The 18085-nt window shown below is 41.9% G+C and overlaps 1 protein-coding gene and 1 long non-coding RNA gene across 4 annotated transcripts in view; one reads left to right on the forward strand and one right to left on the reverse strand.

Moving 5' to 3' along the window:
- Positions 1 to 18085, forward strand: part of GPR143 (G protein-coupled receptor 143) — a 33555-nt gene that overhangs the window by 1544 nt on the left and 13926 nt on the right. Inside the window, exons 3-9 of one of the 2 annotated variants that reach the window (XM_061366488.1) lie at positions 1423 to 1532; positions 6134 to 6228; positions 7668 to 7760; positions 8248 to 8357; positions 9607 to 9715; positions 12224 to 12341; positions 13662 to 14322. In XM_061366488.1, coding sequence (XP_061222472.1) covers positions 1423 to 1532; positions 6134 to 6228; positions 7668 to 7760; positions 8248 to 8357; positions 9607 to 9715; positions 12224 to 12341; positions 13662 to 13961 — 935 coding nt within the window. In that variant the 3' untranslated portion in view covers positions 13962 to 14322. Of the gene's footprint in view, positions 1 to 1422; positions 1533 to 6133; positions 6229 to 7667; positions 7761 to 8247; positions 8358 to 9606; positions 9716 to 12223; positions 12342 to 13661; positions 14323 to 18085 lie in introns of those variants that run through there. The other variant, XM_061366489.1, reaches the window with a different exon arrangement.
- LOC133219280 (uncharacterized) lies at positions 184 to 13625 on the reverse strand. 2 transcript variants are annotated; one of them, XR_009727389.1, is made up of 3 exons: positions 13504 to 13625; positions 9347 to 9553; positions 184 to 301 (listed from the first exon to the last, which is right to left on the reverse strand). It is a non-coding gene; the product is annotated as an uncharacterized LOC133219280 (long non-coding RNA). The 2 variants fall into 2 exon arrangements; XR_009727388.1 differs by lacking the exon at positions 184 to 301 and having other exon boundaries at positions 9235 to 9553.

Here is an 18085-nt window from a genome sequence, read left to right on the forward strand (position 1 = left end):
GGTTCTCAGAGTAAGGCATAAAAGTAGAGGCAAGGCAGCACATTCAGAACTAAAGCTGACATTAAACACTTATCCAATCTGTAGGACTACATTTGAAGAACACTTCTTATATGTCTTTAAATCGTCTCAGAAAGAGTTTGCCATCTCGTTCACATGCCAGCCACTTCTCTGGGCACATCACATTGACAGCAAATGAGTTTGAATTGCAGCCATACACAGATCATGCTGGACACAGGCTTTTGAAATGCAAGCAGAGCTCCCTTATCAAGGACAGCCTGCTGTCAGTCCTGTAGCTGATAGGCTGGAGGAATAAAACAACAGAGAATAAAACAAAATTAATGAGTCAAAATGGAACTAATGTGTCTAAATCTGTCCTGTCAGTCTATGGCATTTACTGCCAAATTAGGTATAAATTACCATGACACATGCTATGAAAAGACAGGATGAGTTTGTTTCTACAATAACATTTCTCCCCCCCCCCCCCCCCCCCCCTTACATTAGGTAAGAGAAGTAGTGCTGTTTTGTAAGTCTCTCTTGCTGCCTGGGAAAGGACTGGAATTTCATGTCTTTTCCCCTTTTATACCTAGCCAGATTCTCTCATGGTACATAGTAAGTACTAATATTAAAACAAATCATAAAGGGGGAAATAAAGAAAGGAAGATATGGGAAAAACATGTGCATTCACCTGGAAAAGGTCCTTTCAGTTAGATGAGAATGGCAACAGATAGTTATTTTCTCCCTTTCTCTTTCACTGACAAGCCATTTGTCCATCATTGTGTTTGAATTAAACTCATTTTGGTGGATCAGAAACCGTTCCCTCCTAGTGGGAAGCTTGGTGGCTTTGTTCTGCTATATGTTGGTGCTTCAATGCCTATTTCAAGCAAACCCAGAAAATATCACTAAAAAACTCTTAAGTTTGTTTAAAAAAAAAAAAAGTGTATTGTTCCCATGCAGTACCAATGCCCTCTTTATTCAGACCTGTGACAGAGAGGAAGAAAGCTGATTGTACAAGTGAAGACAGTGAAAAATGGTCAATAACTCTTTTCTGCAATGAGGACTTATAGAAAAATAAACATTAGTGTATGACTATGCTGGTAAAATTTTAGTTAGCTTCTGCTGTATGTCAAGCAGTTAAATGACACCCAATTTATTTTAGGGAAGTGTGTGACAGTATCTGTAAGTGGGTTTTTAATCTACATAACATTTCAAGTCCCATCAGCTTCAGACTCTTGGGTCTACTTTCCCTGAGCAATTACACCAGTGTTTAAATAGTGCAGTTGTTCCTGCTGTGTCCCTTTGCAGCCATAGCCTTCCTGTGGACACATAAAATCTGGGCTGTGATGTGAAATATGTGGCAGGGGAGAAGCATGTGACCGAAATCATGCCAGCAGACTCAAAGCATTAATACATTTTTTTCTTCAGGTATGATCTTCAGATCAAGTGTATGGCTAGGCTTCCCAGGTTTCATAGCTAACATTTCTGTGGTGAACGGGACCAGCGTGTGGCCTTCAGTTTTCTGCGTGGGGAGCGCGGTAGGTAAAGAGATCGTCTCCCCTTCCTCCTGTTCCAGGTTGACAGTTCCTCTACGTGGGAAGTCTGAAAGGCAAACCACTGCATATGCAAGGAAATTTGGCTGTGAGTCAGAGCCTGGATATGATAGTTTCAGCCTTTGCCACACCCCTGCAAGTGTGGTCATGCCTCCTTTCAAAAGCCTGGATCAGGGCGGGCAGGGTGCTAGATGCCACACAGTGCATGTGAGGACACAGGGCAGCATCAGTCACACCAGTCCCAAGCTTTTTGTAGTACTCGTCACAGGAATACTAGGATGGTGGAGAACACACCTGTACCAAAGTCAGGGCTATGGAGGCATAGGGTATGGTCATTCCCAAATGGGCTGTGAAGCCACTGGTTTGGTTTGTGCTGGCACAGCATAGAATCATAGAATAGTTAGGGTTGGAAAGGACCTAAAGATCATCAAGTTCCAACCCCCCTGCCATGGGCAGGGACACCTCGCTCTAAACCATATCACCCAAGGCCTCGTCCAACCTGGCCTTGAACACTGCCAGGGATGGAGCATTCACAACTTCCCTGGGCAACCTATTCCAGTGCCTCACCACCCTAACAGGAAAGAATTTCCTCCTTATATCCAATCTAAACTTCCCCTGTTTAAGTTTTAACCCATTACGCCTTGTCCTATCAGTACAGTCCGTAGGGAAGAGTCCCTCCCCAGCATCCCTCTAGGCCCCCTTCAGATACTGGAAGGCTGCTATGAGGTCTGCACGCAGCCTTCTCTTCTCCAGGCTGAACAGCCCCAACTTTCTCAGCCTGTCTTCATACAGGAGGTGCTCCAGTCCCCTGATCATCCTCGTGGCCCTCCTCTGGACTTGTTCCAACAGTTCCATGTCCTTTCCATGTTGAGGACACCAGAACTGCACACAATACTCCAAGTGAGGTCTCACGAGAGCAGAATAGAGGGGCAGGATCACCTCCTTCGACCTGCTGATCACACTCCTTTTGAGGCAGCCCAGGATACGGTTGGCTTTCTGGGCTGCAAGCGCACACTGAAGCCGGCTCATGTTCATTTTCTCATCGACCAACACCCCCAAGTCCTTCTCTGCAGGCCTGCTCTGAATCTCTTCTCTGCCCAACCTGTAGCTGTGCCTGGGATTGCTCCAACCCAGGTGTAGGATCTTGCACTTGCCATGGTTAAACTTCATGAGGTTGGCATCAGCCCACCTCACAAGCATGTCAAGGTCCCTCTGGATGGCATTCCTTCCCTCCAGCGTATCAACCGAACCACACAGCTTGGTGTCATTGGCAAAGTTGCTGAGGGCGCACTCAATCGCACTGTCCATGTCAGTGACGAAGATGTTAAACAAGACTGGTCCCAACACAGATCCCCGAGGGACACCACTCATTTCTGGTCTCCAGCTGGACATTGAGCCATTGACCATAACTCTTTGCGTGCAGCCCTCCAGCCAGTTCTTTATCCACCGAGTGGTCCATTCATCAAATTGTTGTCTCTCCAATTTAGAGAGAAGCATCACCTATGTCCCAGAAGGTATGTAGCATGAGGGCATCTATCTGCCCGCCTCCTCCAGTAGAAATTATAGCCTGCCTGGTGGCAGCAGGGACCAACTGAAGCCAGCAACTTGGGTAGCTCAAATTAGCTTTTGCAGCAGGAGTATCTGTTTTAGACAGAGGGACTGCAGGATAAATATACCAAAGTTGCAAAGTTGCTGGCAGAAGGTCTGCCCCTGCCATGTAGCCTTACAGTTCAGATTGCTGCTAATATGGACATTCATCGACCACATCTGGCCAAGTCTAATTAACTATCTTCTGGATTAAAACACAGGAATAAGAAAATGTAAATCACCTAAAGTGCAGATTGAAACTCAATTTCAAGTATTGCAGTCGCAGTACAGTTGAAGACATATAATTTGAGTTTACTGTACAAGAAAAAGGCCATGTGTTGTGGTTTAACCCCAGCCAGACAGCTTGTTCAACCACTCCCCCCCCCTTCTTGCCTTCCCCCTACTCCTGAAGGGATGGAGAGGAGAATCAGAAAGAATGCAACTCCCACGGGTTGAGAGAGAAACAGTTTAGTAACTAAGGTATAACACAAATCACTGCTGCTACCACCAATAATAATAATTATAAAGAAAATAACAAGGGAAGAGAATACAACACCTCATCACCAGCTGATCGATAACTCGCCCCCCCCCCCCAGCCTGACCAAGCACTGACCGATACCTCCTCCAACCCTGCAGTCCACTCTAGCCCCTTCCGGGTCACTCCCAGTTACATCCAGGGCATGACGTGCTGTGGTATGGAATACCTCCTTGGTCAGTTTGGGTCAGGTGTCCTGTCTCTGCTTCCTCCCGGCTTCCCCTCCTCCCTGGCAGAGCATGAGGCTCACAAAGTCCTTGGCCAACCCAAAACTTCGTTATCAGCTCTGTTCCCAGACCAAAAGTCAAAACACAGCACTGCACCAGCTACCAAGAAGGAGAAAAATGACTGCTACTGCTAAACCCAGGACACCATGTTATACCAAAATGTGGAGAATGACAATTAAGACAGGTTATCACTTTACCCAAAATCAATTGGAATTTACGGTGCCCAATGAATTAATGCATAAGCAGTATCAGCTTTACAATCCAAAGATTACAATATAGAAGATGATATGCTCCATGTAAACAAAATTGTTTTGTCCCAGTAGTTTTAAAATAAAACCGTATGTGCCAAATTGAATTGACTGTACCTTATATGCCTATATAATGACAATTTAGACATCATAGTGTTGTTCCATAGAATTAAATATCAGCTGTATGTATCTATCATTCTCAGCTCCGTCATACATGTTTAAGTTTTGCTTACTAGATACAAATGGATTTTTTTTCTTTTGAGAAAGAGAAAACCGACATCATCAACACCTTGTAACAAGAATATCCTATTGAAAACCCATGTTTGCGTATGTCTTAAATTTCAGTTTCTGTCCCTTAACACAAAAAGTAGTATTTTTAAATACTGGTAAAGATACTGCATGCAGACTATTCGCTTGTCATTTTGATCTCAGGGTATATGGTGAGCAGCACAGCAGACTAACACAGCTTTTATTTCCCTTTCCTTGGGTTCCAGCAAAGTTCTGTAATTTGGTCATTTGCTAAACTTAGATTTAATTATATTGGAATGAAAAATAACCCTCCTTCCACGCACTTCCCCATATATATTCTCTTGTGAGTTAGTAAAATGTTTCTGTTTCTGTTTTATTTTTCTTTTAGTACTATTGTTTTATTTCACTTAACCATAAGCCAATACAAACTCCAAATAAGGGGGCCTTTAGGCATCTCCTTTGAATAACATCCTCTGGTTTGCAGAGGGGTATCCTCTCAGGCACTGTAGCAAAATGTGTCATCTTGCTAAAAAGTCAGCTAGCGTATGAAGATCTGGGGGGGTTAGTGCATCTGGTTTATATTATTTTTGGAGACATTCTTGTCTATGTTGGATTTTATGGGTGGAAAGACCCCACAGTTTATTTTTGTGTGTGAGTGTATAGTAAATTGTGCATTTTTCAACTGCAGCAAATACATGCAAGGGAAGTTACATGCTGAGTGCTATGGGTAAAGTCCATTAGAAAGAAAGAGGAATATACCATGGTGTTTGAATTAAATACTGACTGATTTGTGCTGCAAATGTCTAGAGGAAGGGTCTACACCCATGGTGAAAGGAAATATTTCCCAGCTTGATTAGTCTTCGGAGGAAGGAATGGTAGATCTATATTCATTGTGGTTTGGCTCAGTAACAAGTATGCTGGTTTCGAGCTGTAAAATAATCCTACTATGGAGCCATGCTAAAGGATGTCCAGATAAGAACTGAAAGAGGGCTTGGAGGGAAGGTAACCTGAATATTAAAATAGTTCCAAACTATTACAAAGAGCCAGCTCTTATGGGAAGAAGTTTGGCATTGATAAACAGTGGCAAAGCAAGGTCCCTTATATAGACTCATGGGAAAAATACCTAGGGTCAGCTTATGACTACTGTGGAATTTAACTTGACTTGAATCTGTACCTTTTGGATTTTTATTGAAGAAATCAGTCAGGGAGTTCAGTATGGGTAATTTCTCCAGAAGGTGAATGATATTTTTGTTAATGACCTTTTTTTTCTTAATAACTATTCCCTGAATTGGTATCTTGTACCTGAGGAATATGCCCATCACATGCAGAACTCACAATACATACGCACACTGTGGTGATGACTGACCTCAGTGGTCTTCTTATGCTTCAGTTACTGAGAAACTACTAAAATTTTAACCTAAAATTACAACTTCCTCACTATAAATTTCTTTGGGCTTCACTCACAACAGTGAAGGTTAGCACTGGAGAGGTAAATAACAGGTCTTCTAAACAACAGAAAAAGCTCTTGACAGCAAATGTTTTTCAATTAGCCTGTGACTTGACCTGTTGGCTGTAGCCATGCTGTTCCTGTGATTTTGAGTAAGATTTCATACTTTATAATTTTAGCTGGAAAATGCATGTTTAAAGAACAAATCTCCAGGCTAAAGGTTCGAGTCCCTCCCCTGTCCCAAGTGGTCCTTGAGAAGCAGCTGTGACATTTGGCACTTTTTTCCCCTGCAGATGTGGATCCAGCTATTATATAGTGCTGGCTTCTGGTGGTTGTTTTGCTATGCCGTTGATTCTTATCTGGTGGTAAGAAGATCAGCAGGACTGAGGTACCAGTGTTAAAGCTCTGAATTTGTTGATTTCCTTCCAGCAATGTATATCCATGTTTGTCTGCAGTTATCTAAGTAAGTGAAGCTTGTACAATTATCTGATGTTCATATGGTTACCAGGTAAAGAAATGGATGAGGGGTGTGCTAAATGCTGAAATTGCCAAGGCAATGCTCAGATACTGATTCGTTTACGTCTAACTAGAATTTAAATGTAGCTGAGTTCATTCGACCTTTGGAAAAACAGGGAGCAGATTGGACTCTATAAACTTTATTGCAGCAAGATAGCTACTTCTGTTCCTACTCTGTACTTAAAACTGGTTCTTGCAAGGAAAAATAAAGAAGTGTTAACCTGAAAATAAAAGTGTGTGTAGGGAGGTGTTGGATTTCATACAGTTCATTCCTCCAATTTTCTATCTTATCTCTTTCTCAATACCGTCATTATTACACTTCTGGTCACATTTGTAAAGTTTTTAAGAAGAATTTTACATATTTATTATTTATTTTTCTGCAATGCTTGTAACAGAAGAACCTAAACCCTTTGGAAAGTACCATGCTGGACAGGAAATACGAGGTGTTTCTAAGCTGGCTGTTAGAAGGGCAAAATGACCTTCAGTTGCTACTGCTAAACATGGAATTACATGACTCTGTTCTTGGATAGTACTGAGCAATCAGGTGTTGGAGACATGGTTTTTCTGGCAGATGTTATCAAAATGGGGATTTTTGAATTAACTTCAGCCTGTGGAGAATAAACCTGATTTTGTGAAGTCACACAGTTCTAGTCTGAAACAGCTAGGACATACCTTCTTCCCCCACACCTGTTAACCAAAACCTCATCTGTATTTGGGCTTGATTGTGTTCAAGGCCTGATTGGACGGGGCTTTGAGCAACCTGGACTACTGAAAGGTGACCCTGCCTGTGGCAGGGGGTTTAGAACTAGACACTCTTTAAGGACCCTTCCAGCCCGAGCCATTATCACAATTCTGTGATCAGAGTAAACAAAGAAAAACTTTCTAACACACAGATCTGAATCTCCCTAAAATGGGACAATATCTAACTTGGAAAGTTGAACATAATTCTCTGCAGATTACAGAAGAGTGGTTTATTTGACTTTTTAGCTCCACTCCTCAGTTTTAATCCCCTACTTTGCTCTCTGCAGGAGAAACAAAGGATGCAGGGGTTCCTTATGGAGATTTGGGGATAAGGGTTGGGGAATGTGGGGCTTCTGTGTGCAAGCCTGAACAACCACTTTGGCTTATCCTGTTGCTGAAGGGACCCACAGCCCCACCCGCTTTTCTCAGTTTAATGTACTGCTAATGTCATCCTGCACCCTTTCACAGCTGTAAAGCTCTGTTTCAGTGAGTGTACTATTTTTATGTTGCCATGTGGAAAGTGTAAGGTTTGGTATCTTTAATTGTGCCTGTCCTATTTGCTGCCTGCAGTACAATTGTGCTGTACCACATGATGACATGGGGCCTTGCGGTGATGCTCTGTGTGGAGGGAATTACACTGCTTTACTACCCTTCTCTCTCCAGGTAAGCAGGGCTCTGGGAACAGACTGCAAAATCATAGCACTCACTGGTCATCTGACTGTCTTTTGGTCATCTTTAGAGACATATGTCTAAATGTTGGGCTTTTTTGATCTTTGAAAAATGTTCCACTGAGCCTGTGAGTATTCTAGAAATACCTGCCTGAGTTTTGGGGTATATGCCAGGCAATATAGGCACTTGGGCATGCTACAGGGCTGTGATACACCTTCTGCTAAGAGCCACTCTTCTCCCAGTCCTGGTTTTAGCTTTGCATTTGTTCCTTTAAGTTTGAGAAAAATGCACAGATAGTGCATGTTAAAAATCAGCTTTGGGTTGCATGTGAACTGGTGGTAAAGGTCTCTGATTTAAAAGCTTAGCACCTGTTTGCTTCATTCCTTTTATTTTTTTTTTTAAGTTAAAGGTAACATAAAATAGCCAGAACTGTCAGCTGTGGGGAAAAAATACTCAGAAGGTGTTAATAATTTCTTCTCAGCTGTGAAAATGGCTTGGAGCATGCAATCCCACACTACATCACAACCTACGCCCCACTCCTGCTAGTGCTGGTGGTCAACCCAATCCTGTTCAGGAGGACAGTATCAGCAGGTATGTTCCTAATGGCCAGCATCAATCAGAATGTGTTACTTAGCAACATAACAGTACTGTAAAAAGTCATACGTGTGTATTCAGTGATGTGGGATAGCTCCTCATTAACTCATAAAGATACAGCAAAGGGTGGGAGGGAGTTGCTTATTGAAATGAAGATACCATCTTGATGGAAAATTTGCCCTAGAGACGCTCTGATGACATACTTAAGCTATGCTGTTAAAAATCTTTACTGCAGATTGTCAAAGGTGTTTTTATGTTATGAAATTACTCTTGATTTAAAGTATTTGAAGCAGTGTATAGTGGATGCTTAAATTCTACTTCTTAGCAGCCCTGGAGCTAAAAATAAATAAATAAAATATGATCAGAATTTTATCACTTCTGATTCTGAGATGATGAAACAAATGGGAATTGTACACAACTCAGATGGAATCTTGAAGTTCCCATTTAATTCATTATCCAGTGCTTTGAAGAAATTAGACTGAAAAGAGCCACAGATTCAGTGCATTCTTTGCATGTAATATGACCCGTGTTAGATGTTTGCAGTACCTGAATTCATACTTATCTATGCATTGAATACGTAAGAACAGCAACAGAAGACCTTGTGTTCTCAGTTCGGTCTTCGTCCCATGCATCCTGTGTCCCTCAGGAATACTAACTTTCAAAGGAACACTTGTTCCTTTGAAAAGTTGTTTCTATAAAAATTGCTCTTTTATGGGAAAATGCACACTGAGAATATTTGTGTTTGTGTGTATATATATTCCTCGTGATATCTGAACAACATGTAACTTAACTGTCTATTTTGCTGACATTACTCCTTGAAGTTTTAGAGGTATAGCCAATGCTATATCAATTACTCAATGAAATGTAATGTGTATAATAGGATAGAATATATTTTATTTTACTCTAAACATCACATAATAAATATATCACACATTATATCGAAGTTGTAAGCACTGCCTTCTGTTATAAAATGAAAGTGTGCTGACCATACTATTTTCTGTTTTCAGTGGGATTGAGAAAAGGAAAACCATCTAGTGACCTAGTGGTATATTGCTCATTTTAGGAATCCATAATGGATGTACTTTTGAGATTCCTTGATGATGGTCCTCCCAGCTTCTGAGCTGCTGCTAGAGACAAATCCATCCATTCCTTTGTTTCCTCTTTATAGACATCTATCTTCTGGATCCTTGTGCCTATAACTAACAAGATACATGTGTATTAATGAACGTGATTGTATACTTTCCAGTTGCCTCCTTACTGAAAGGGAGACAAGGGATTTACACAGAGAATGAAAGACGTCTGGGGACAGAGATCCAGATCCGCTTCTTCAAAATTATGCTGGTATTCGTTATTTGGTAAGAGGTGCATTATGTCCAGCTAGAATGGATCAGGGATAAGAATAGTCTGATGGGTTTCTTCATTTGTTTTTCTTTCTGCCTGGAAGGGAAGGTGTCTCTGGAAAAAGTAGCTCTAATCTAGTTCACAAAGTAGCTGAATCACTCATGTAGCACCAGAAGGCTGCGCGGAAATGATAAAAATGTTTAACCAACAGGAAGATAATAACCCCAAGAAACAATAGCCAAAAAAAGGCTGGGCATAGACTAAAGCTGCCTGGAACAGCAGCTACCAAGCATTGTGGGCTGATTGACAGCTTTCTGTACTCAAGATTTCTCAGAGCTTCTGGTCACCAAACACATCACTGAAAACCTACAGTAAATAAGCTTGCAAGACTGGCTTCATGGCCCTGACTATGATTATATAGTGCTGTCACCTATATGGTCTGCAGATCCCAAGTGTGTGAAAAAAAAGAATGAATATTGACTGGAAACACAAGGTCATATGCCGGAAAAGAAATCTCCATATGATTGTGTGTGAAATTTCTGATAATTTAATGCGGTTTAATTTTTTTTTGTTTTGTTTGTTTGTTTGGGTTTGTTGCTTTCTTTTTTTTTAATATTCTATCTTCCTTCATGAAAATAGTGCTTTGGGGTAGGACAGGAAAAAGGGAGGAGAGGAGGTAAGGGAACAAGGGAACTGGGGAAAGAGGGAGGGTGCAGCTTCACTCCCATAGCCACCACTCCTCTACTTCAACAGCACCATCCAGTGTGAAAGATTCTGGAGTAGTAACTGGAACTGGAGGCTCTAGATGCACACAGCAAAACTGTGAAAACGTTTTTTACTGCAATCTCACAGAGATAGATGCACCAGAAGGAGTGGTGGTTTACTCTACGAAGGTCTGTGCAATGATCTAGGAAGAAGCAGTCGCTGCTGTGAAGTGTTTACTGCCTATGTGGGTATCACAAGCAACAGGGGGAGGAATGATATGGTCCTGGAGTAGTGAAACAACTTGGCCAAACTGAACAGTCTCTACAACTACTTAACTTTCTTTATACACAGGGACATTAATGCATGTTACACTGCTCTAAAAGGATGAATAGGGAGAAAGACTGCCTTTTAGACTTCTCCTGGCTGCTGTATACTGGAGAGCTCTGGAGAGAAATGACTGACTTTTCTTGGGGAAGATCAGAGTCTGCTCGGCTTGGAAGAGAGGTTTCTAGTGCAAAGTGTGGGATAACCAGAAAGGGAGGGAGACAGCAGCAAAGGGTCCTGCAGCATGGCTTTCTGGAAATTGCTGAAATAACAAGGAGCACAGATTTAACTAGGCTTTCAGGGCTGTGGCAAGAAAGTGCCTAAGGGCACCACAGAAGTGTGTTGCAACCTAAGGAACGGTGGCCAGCTTGCTGGTCTTGGAGCAAACATGAAAGAAAAGATCAGTTCCCCAAGGACACAGTGGGGACATTTGTTTATTTCCATAATGTCTCGTTCTGGGTTTTCCTATGGAAAAAAATAGTCACAGTTCTAGTTTTGGATTTTGTTCTCCCAGTAAAGCGTAAGCTTTAGAGTGTAAAAACTCTCTCAAAGCTTACTGTAAGTTAAGACAGAGGCAGTCCCATGCCAGAACCTAAGATGCCCTTCCATCCAAGAAGTCAATATGAGATAAGTTAGTCAAAGACAGCAGGTTAGGGCAACAGGGGTACAAGACATGCCTGCAGATTTAGGAGGGGAGAACAGGAGGTTTTACACTGTGATAAAAACATAATTGCAGGAAGGACATGTATAAACCCCTTCAGAAAGTATAACATGGATGCTGATGGTTTACTTTCTGAAGCTTCAGTAGAACTATAAAGAAATGCTGGTTTAGAAGTCATAAGAAATTACAGATATTTGCTATAACCTTTATTTAGTGTAGAATATCCTCAGTTTCTTTCACAGGGTGAGGCTTGATTGTGCTCATCCTTCCTTAGAATACAAATTATCAAAAATGTGATGGTATTTTCAAGGGTTTTAAAGTCAGCTTTTGTTTTGCTGCGTAGATTTTTTACAGACATTTTTAAAATTTGTAGTATTCTAGCCCTGAAATTCTAACTCCAGCTAGAGTTCCTGCAGCTTTTTACAACAAGTATGCATGTATTTGGTTTCCTTATCTTTGAACACTTCCCTTTCAAGACACAAGCAAAAGAAGTCAGCATGCATGATGTTCCCATTATTGATCACACTTGTTTATCATCTCAATTTTATCCTACAATTTACTGTTCTGCAGCAAGATCAAATGATCAGGTTCAGTTATTATTTTTGTTGGGTTTGGTTACTATATTGGTTTGTCTATGCTTGGGCTAGTAGGTAACTGTCTGGTTTTTCATCATGATCTCAGAGACCAACTAGCCCCTTCAGACTGAGTCTTAATATTAAAAAAATCTCACTCTCCTTATTAGTGACCCTAATTTTTATAATTTGAAGTTAAAACATGTTTTACATATACAAATATATATATATAACTCTCTTGTTCTTTACTCCTGCAATAGCTGGTCATCCAATATCATCAATGAGAGCCTTTTGTTCTATCTTGAAATGCAGCCAGATATCAATGAAAATCCCCTGAAAAACATCAGAAGTGCTGCACTGATCACGTGGATTATTATGGTAGGTCAGCTGTGACATTGCTTAGTTTTAGAAATCACTTTTTTAAGACTGGTGGAACAGCACCCGCCTAGCAGATGATTCATGATTCTGGGGGATATAAATACCCTGAAAATCAAGGAAGAAAGGCAGAGAGTATGAGAGAGGAAGGAGCAGTCACTGTGGGCGCTTTTCACATATAAACTTTGCCAGAAATGTACCAAAAGCCAACTTTTTCTCCCATTTACTAGAGCTTGCATTTTCTCTGTGAGTGATTCTTGCCCATTTTAAGACACATTACAATGATTTCTAGTTTAACTTTGCATAACACAAGCTGTAAAATTTTTTGCTCACAATTCCTGAAGGTTCTCCAGTAAAACAGTCATTTTCTGGTAATTATCCATTTGTAACCAGAGTTTTTGTTATTATAAAGAATAATTGCTTCTTGTATCTTGACGTTTGAATATTTAGGGACAAATACATAAAAAGCATTGGAAGCAGTGAACCAAAAAACAGCTGTTAAGATAGCCTCTTACTCTACCCTACCCTCTCTTTTACAACTGGAAAATTTGACAAGGGATTTTTGAGACGCAATATTGCAGGTTCCTTTTCCAAAAGAGCTTATTCTGAAGCTATTGAATACCTGCAAAGCCTGAACATGCTTTGTGCAGTTAAGTCCCTGAGCAGTTTTGTCCTAAAGGGTTAAGCAGTGCAACAGATTTGATACAACCTCCTCTTTTGACAAGGAGAGAACACATCAATATGACAGGGTCCTTGCTCTTGCTCACCTGGAGAGCAAGAGGTCAGGTCTGTGAACTGAGCTATTTTTTAAATTGGCTGTAAAAATAATTTGCTCTTTTCTCGTGAGAAAAATGGTAACAGCTCAAGCCATTTACTTGCCAAGCATCCCAGTGCACTGAGAACAGAGACAATTTTGGGGGAAATCACTTGGGATTTTCTTTTTCAGTGTCTCTCCCTGTTTTTCTGTCCCACTTTGATGGACATTTTCACTGGTTCAGGAGTCTGCAGCAATTCCAGACAGATCAATTCCTGCTGCTTTAAAAAACATGACTGAGTATGCCAGTGTCTACTTTCGTGTATTTGACTTGGCTTCTACTAAAAAATGTAATATTTGCTTTTGTGAATAAAAAATGTCCAGAGCTTGTGGGGAAAGTTAAAAACACACCAGGGGATTGACCAGCTAAAATTAATGCTAGAAATCCATTTGGTGCTTATTGTTCTCTGTGGTGGCCTCAGTGTATCAGAACAACAGGTCATGGTATTTTGCTGGCGTTGAAAATGGAGCCTTGCTGGTGTAACTCCTGTCAAACTTCTCTTTGCTAGGGGGTTCTTAATCCAATGCAAGGCTTCCTCTTCACGTTAGCATTCTATGGCTGGACAGGATGGAAGGTGGACCTAAAATGGCGAAAAAGAGAAATACCCTGGGAATCAATGTCCTCATCCACTGTGGGTGAAAATACCTATCCCTCACCAGTGAACTACCAGAACAACATCCATGATTCAAAGAAGATAGCAGCAACTGACAGCCAACAGACCGATGAGGCTATAAGCATGATGTCTGAAGGTAACACTAGCAGTGATGACAGATTAACTAGGAGCTCTCCCATCTACCAGGGCTGGTAGTTTATAAGCACAGAGCTGGATCCCACTTCTGACATTCCCACATCATTGTGTGAAACTGTTGCATGCTCTGGAACTAGGTTTGTGCCCAATGGCTTGATGTCATTTCCTATAACTTGTGTGTGAGAGAAAGAGGGAGCATGTGAGGCCAAGGTATTATGGTTTATATTTTCAATTGCCTTACAGGATATGTGTTAACAGGTATAAAGGCTTGATCCTTTTTCATCAGTGTATCATCTCTGCAAAGATCAATGTTACTTATGATTGATTTTCATCCATTTTGTTTTAATCTGTCATGTAACTTCCATGTGGTAGAAGAGTCTTTTGTTTAAATAAATAGACTATTAATATGCTGAGATTTAAATTTCTTGCCTTGCTTGCTTTGCTTAGCATTAAATTCCTCACCAAAAATTACAGTTCTGAGGTTTCTGAGACAATATTTCCAGCCTTGACTCTCCGGTGAAACATTAGTGACACCAGCCTTTGATATAAGCACAAGTATTTCCTGTTTGTGGAGAATATCACTTACGTAGTCTTAATTTAGCTTGTGTGTATGAATTTTCAGTTTGGTTTTGTCTAGGGAGCTAACAGCTTAAAAAAAGATAAAATCAGGCCCAGACTAGACTCCATAAACACACCAGAATAACGGTTCCAGTTCACTCCTGGGTCAAGCAAAAATAACCCTTCAAACTGACTGTAATGTGGATTCAATTTGATCCTTATATATACGTGTCTACCAGGACTATGACTGTTAAGGGCAGCTGTATTAAGAGATAACATTTGCAAAAAACCGCTAGATGATCTGAGTGCTCATCAAAAACCAGAGTAAGTAGAATCAATAGTCCTTTCTCTGAGGTGTGCTCTATTTTGCTTTCATCTCCTGAACGAAGAGATACTACATCCATTCTCCTCATCTTTTCAGAGGATTTCACCCTTTTATGGTGCAATGCCCTAAGTACCTGTATACAAACAATTCCCCAGGTAGCTTGAAAGTTAAGAAAAAAATGATGACCATGTCTACCACAGGCTTGTAGCTTTCATGTCAGAAGTAAAATTAGTACCATTTAAGTTGCTTACAATACAGTTTGACTGATGGCATGGTGGAAGCCCCTTGAGCCCAGGTAGCCTCTCTCCTTTCCTTTAACATGCAGCCAGGGTTGGGCATAAAACAAACCCTATTTTTAAAACCCTGTTCACATCCCCTTTGGCTGAACTTCACTGGCTGTCCACACCTTTCTTTTCCAACCCAGTTCAGTCCCAGCTATTGTTAAATAAACATCTTGTTAAAGACAGCTGGAAGATTAGTGCAATAATACGTGAAGTTTAAGCTGCTCTGTTACTGAGGGGACTCCCAGGATGGTTTGAGATGCAAGATCAGCAGAAACTATACAGAATATATATTGACTTGCTATTTTATATAAATTACTCTTTAAACTGATCTTTTGATACAACAAAAAATGATCAGATAATTATTTAGGCAGATCATTACAAAGCAGTAGAAACCTTTGTGGTTTTATGGCTTTATATTGCTGTTGTAGTTGTCAGAAATACTGGCAGATCACCAGATTCTTTCCTTTCATCACAGTCATTTGTTTCCTAGCTAAGTATGTAGAGAAAGCACAGGGCCTTGGGAGCAGATTGTATCCATCCTTTTGAAACAGAGACCACATTTTCAGTGCAATACTCATCACAACTGAGTTCAAAAGAGCAGGAAAAGGGCGGAGATGGAATTGTTGGTAAACCTTTTCAGATGCTAGGGTGTGGGCCAAGCTACAAAACCCTAAACCCAAATGAACAGGCTCTGGCTTCACAGGAACAATCATGTGGCACAAAAGCACTTGGGAGGTGACAAGCAAGAGGCCCTGTGATGGCTCAGCAACTAATCCTGGCTTCCTTTTGCTGCTCCGGGGCACACATGGGACAGGGACAGACATGGTGCCTCAGCCCCAGCCCCAGGGCCAGGAGCAGGCCCTGAGAGATGCCTGATGGCTGCTGGTACTGGAGCACTCTTGTGGCTGGGAGAGTCTCTTGCAAGGGCCCCACTTTGCTCCCTTGCTTTTCTTGTTCTTGTTCCTTCAAAGTTGTCCTTGGGATGTGAGTGGTGTGTCTGTGTATTAGTAGTCCATTGGGATGTCATCAGGACAAATCAGGACTCAAGAGCTTAAGAAAGACAACTGACCTAATTCTGACACACTGAGAAAGTGATATGGGACATTGCAGGGCAAACCAACAGTGGTTTTTAACTTAGAAGTAGGCGTGAGGAGTTTCCTTACTTGCTGTTCCCAGTCTCTGGTGGATACACGAGGCATTCCTCCACAGCTTAAAATGGGATGATAACTGGTTCTGTTCATGTGTAACCATGACCACATTTAATTTCACCCTTCACAGACCTTGTTCTTACCTCACCGTTTAACAGTTCATGCAAAGCACTGCCCTCTCCAAGAGCTGCCAGGGTTGCCCATCTCTTGCGTCATTAGTGTGCTGTTGAGGTGCATCTCCCCATTGCCCCTGTTGCCTGTGCTTGCTGCTTGCACATGGGGCAGCCTTGGGCTCCTGCAGCCACCTTCATTTCTGGGGGAAATTAAGGGTGCACTCCAAGCACGAGCAAGGGTGCACTGTAGAATCATCAAACCAAACAGCTTGGGAAAAAGCCCAACTGTTACGATAGGACTGTCAAGCCCACCTCTAAACCATGTCATTAAGGGCAAACTGATCTCCCCTCATGACTGCCGATGATCTCCAGCCACAAACACAGCTCGTCTCCCCTTTCATAGTGGCCCCACACAATACAGATGATGCCCCTACCCCTCATGGCCACCCCTCACAGCCCATGGCTGCCCCTGCTCTCACCTCACAATCTCCCCTGAACTCTCTTGGCTGTCCGTCCTGTCCCATCATGATCTACCCTCATCCCTCACAGCTGCCTTTCCTGTCCCCTCATGACACGACTGCACCACCTCTGCCCCCATAATCTCCCCTCATGGCTGCCCCTGCTCTCCCTTCATGATCTTCCCTCATCACTGCCCCTTCTCACCCCTCATGGCAGCCCCTGATCTCCCCTCATGATCTTCCTTCATGACTGCCCCTTCTCTCCCCTCATGATCTTCTGTCATCGCTGCCTGTGCTCTCCCTTCAGTGCTGCCCCTGCCCTCACCTCACAATCTCCCCTCAGCTTTCATGGATGCCCCTCCTGTCCCCTCATGATCTTGCCTCGCACCTCATGACTGCCCCATGTCTCTTCTGTAACACTGACCTAAACACTGTCCTATGAAGTTTGTCATCCACTCACCACAGAGAGGAACTGTGCTCTTATCAGCACACAGACAAACATCCATGTTTTCATTCTCATGACAATTTGTGTCTGCATAGCCCTCATAGTGTGTCAATTCCAGCATCTGGATTTGCAGCCTATGATCACTTCAAATACACCTGTTTCTAGGAGTGTGCTGGCCTCCGCTCTGGTAAATGTGGGAAGTGCTTGTATCTGGCATGAATACTCACTTTCTAAGGTGCGTTTCAAACATGGCTTGGGTTAACAAGGGAGAGATCCTGTCAATACTGAAGTTCATAGATGTAGTCAGAATCTATGGTCTTCATTTTACTGTCTATGGGAAGGGTTCCCTTCCACAGTCACACAGCTCGTCAGCTCATGAGCAGGAATGCGGCTGTTTCTGTGGAATAGCAAGGTGTGACTCAAAGAACTAAACAGGGGATGAGGTCAGATATTGCCTAATCAATAAAGTACATGTGGCTAAAGCGCTGTTTTTGACAGTACAAAAATCATCAGTTTACCTTCTTGTGTCTGGGTCATGTGAGAGCACAACAAAGCCTTTCTGAATTCACTGAAAGTTAAAAAAAAAAAGAAGTAAATGTAAAAAAGTGGCTGAATTCACACAGTGAAATAAAACTGCTGTACAGGAACCTCATAAAGAGGTCATCTATGCATACAGGGCAGTGCAGTGCAGCAGAATCGCTTCTGTTTAACGCCCTCCATTCCTCCCAGCCAGCTTATCAAATCCGTCCACACTGTAAGTGTTCTCTGTATTCCCCAACACTCACTTTTAAGCCCTCAAAGATAAAATGAAAACTTCGAGGGTAAGCATCTTCTCATATCCTGAGATACTTTC

The sequence above is a fragment of the Neopsephotus bourkii genome, unplaced genomic scaffold (assembly GCF_033783945.1).
Source record: "Neopsephotus bourkii isolate Nb327-2 ecotype Australia unplaced genomic scaffold, CSIRO-AGI_Nbou_v1 NB_1346, whole genome shotgun sequence".
Lineage (NCBI taxonomy): Eukaryota > Metazoa > Chordata > Aves > Psittaciformes > Psittacidae > Neopsephotus > Neopsephotus bourkii.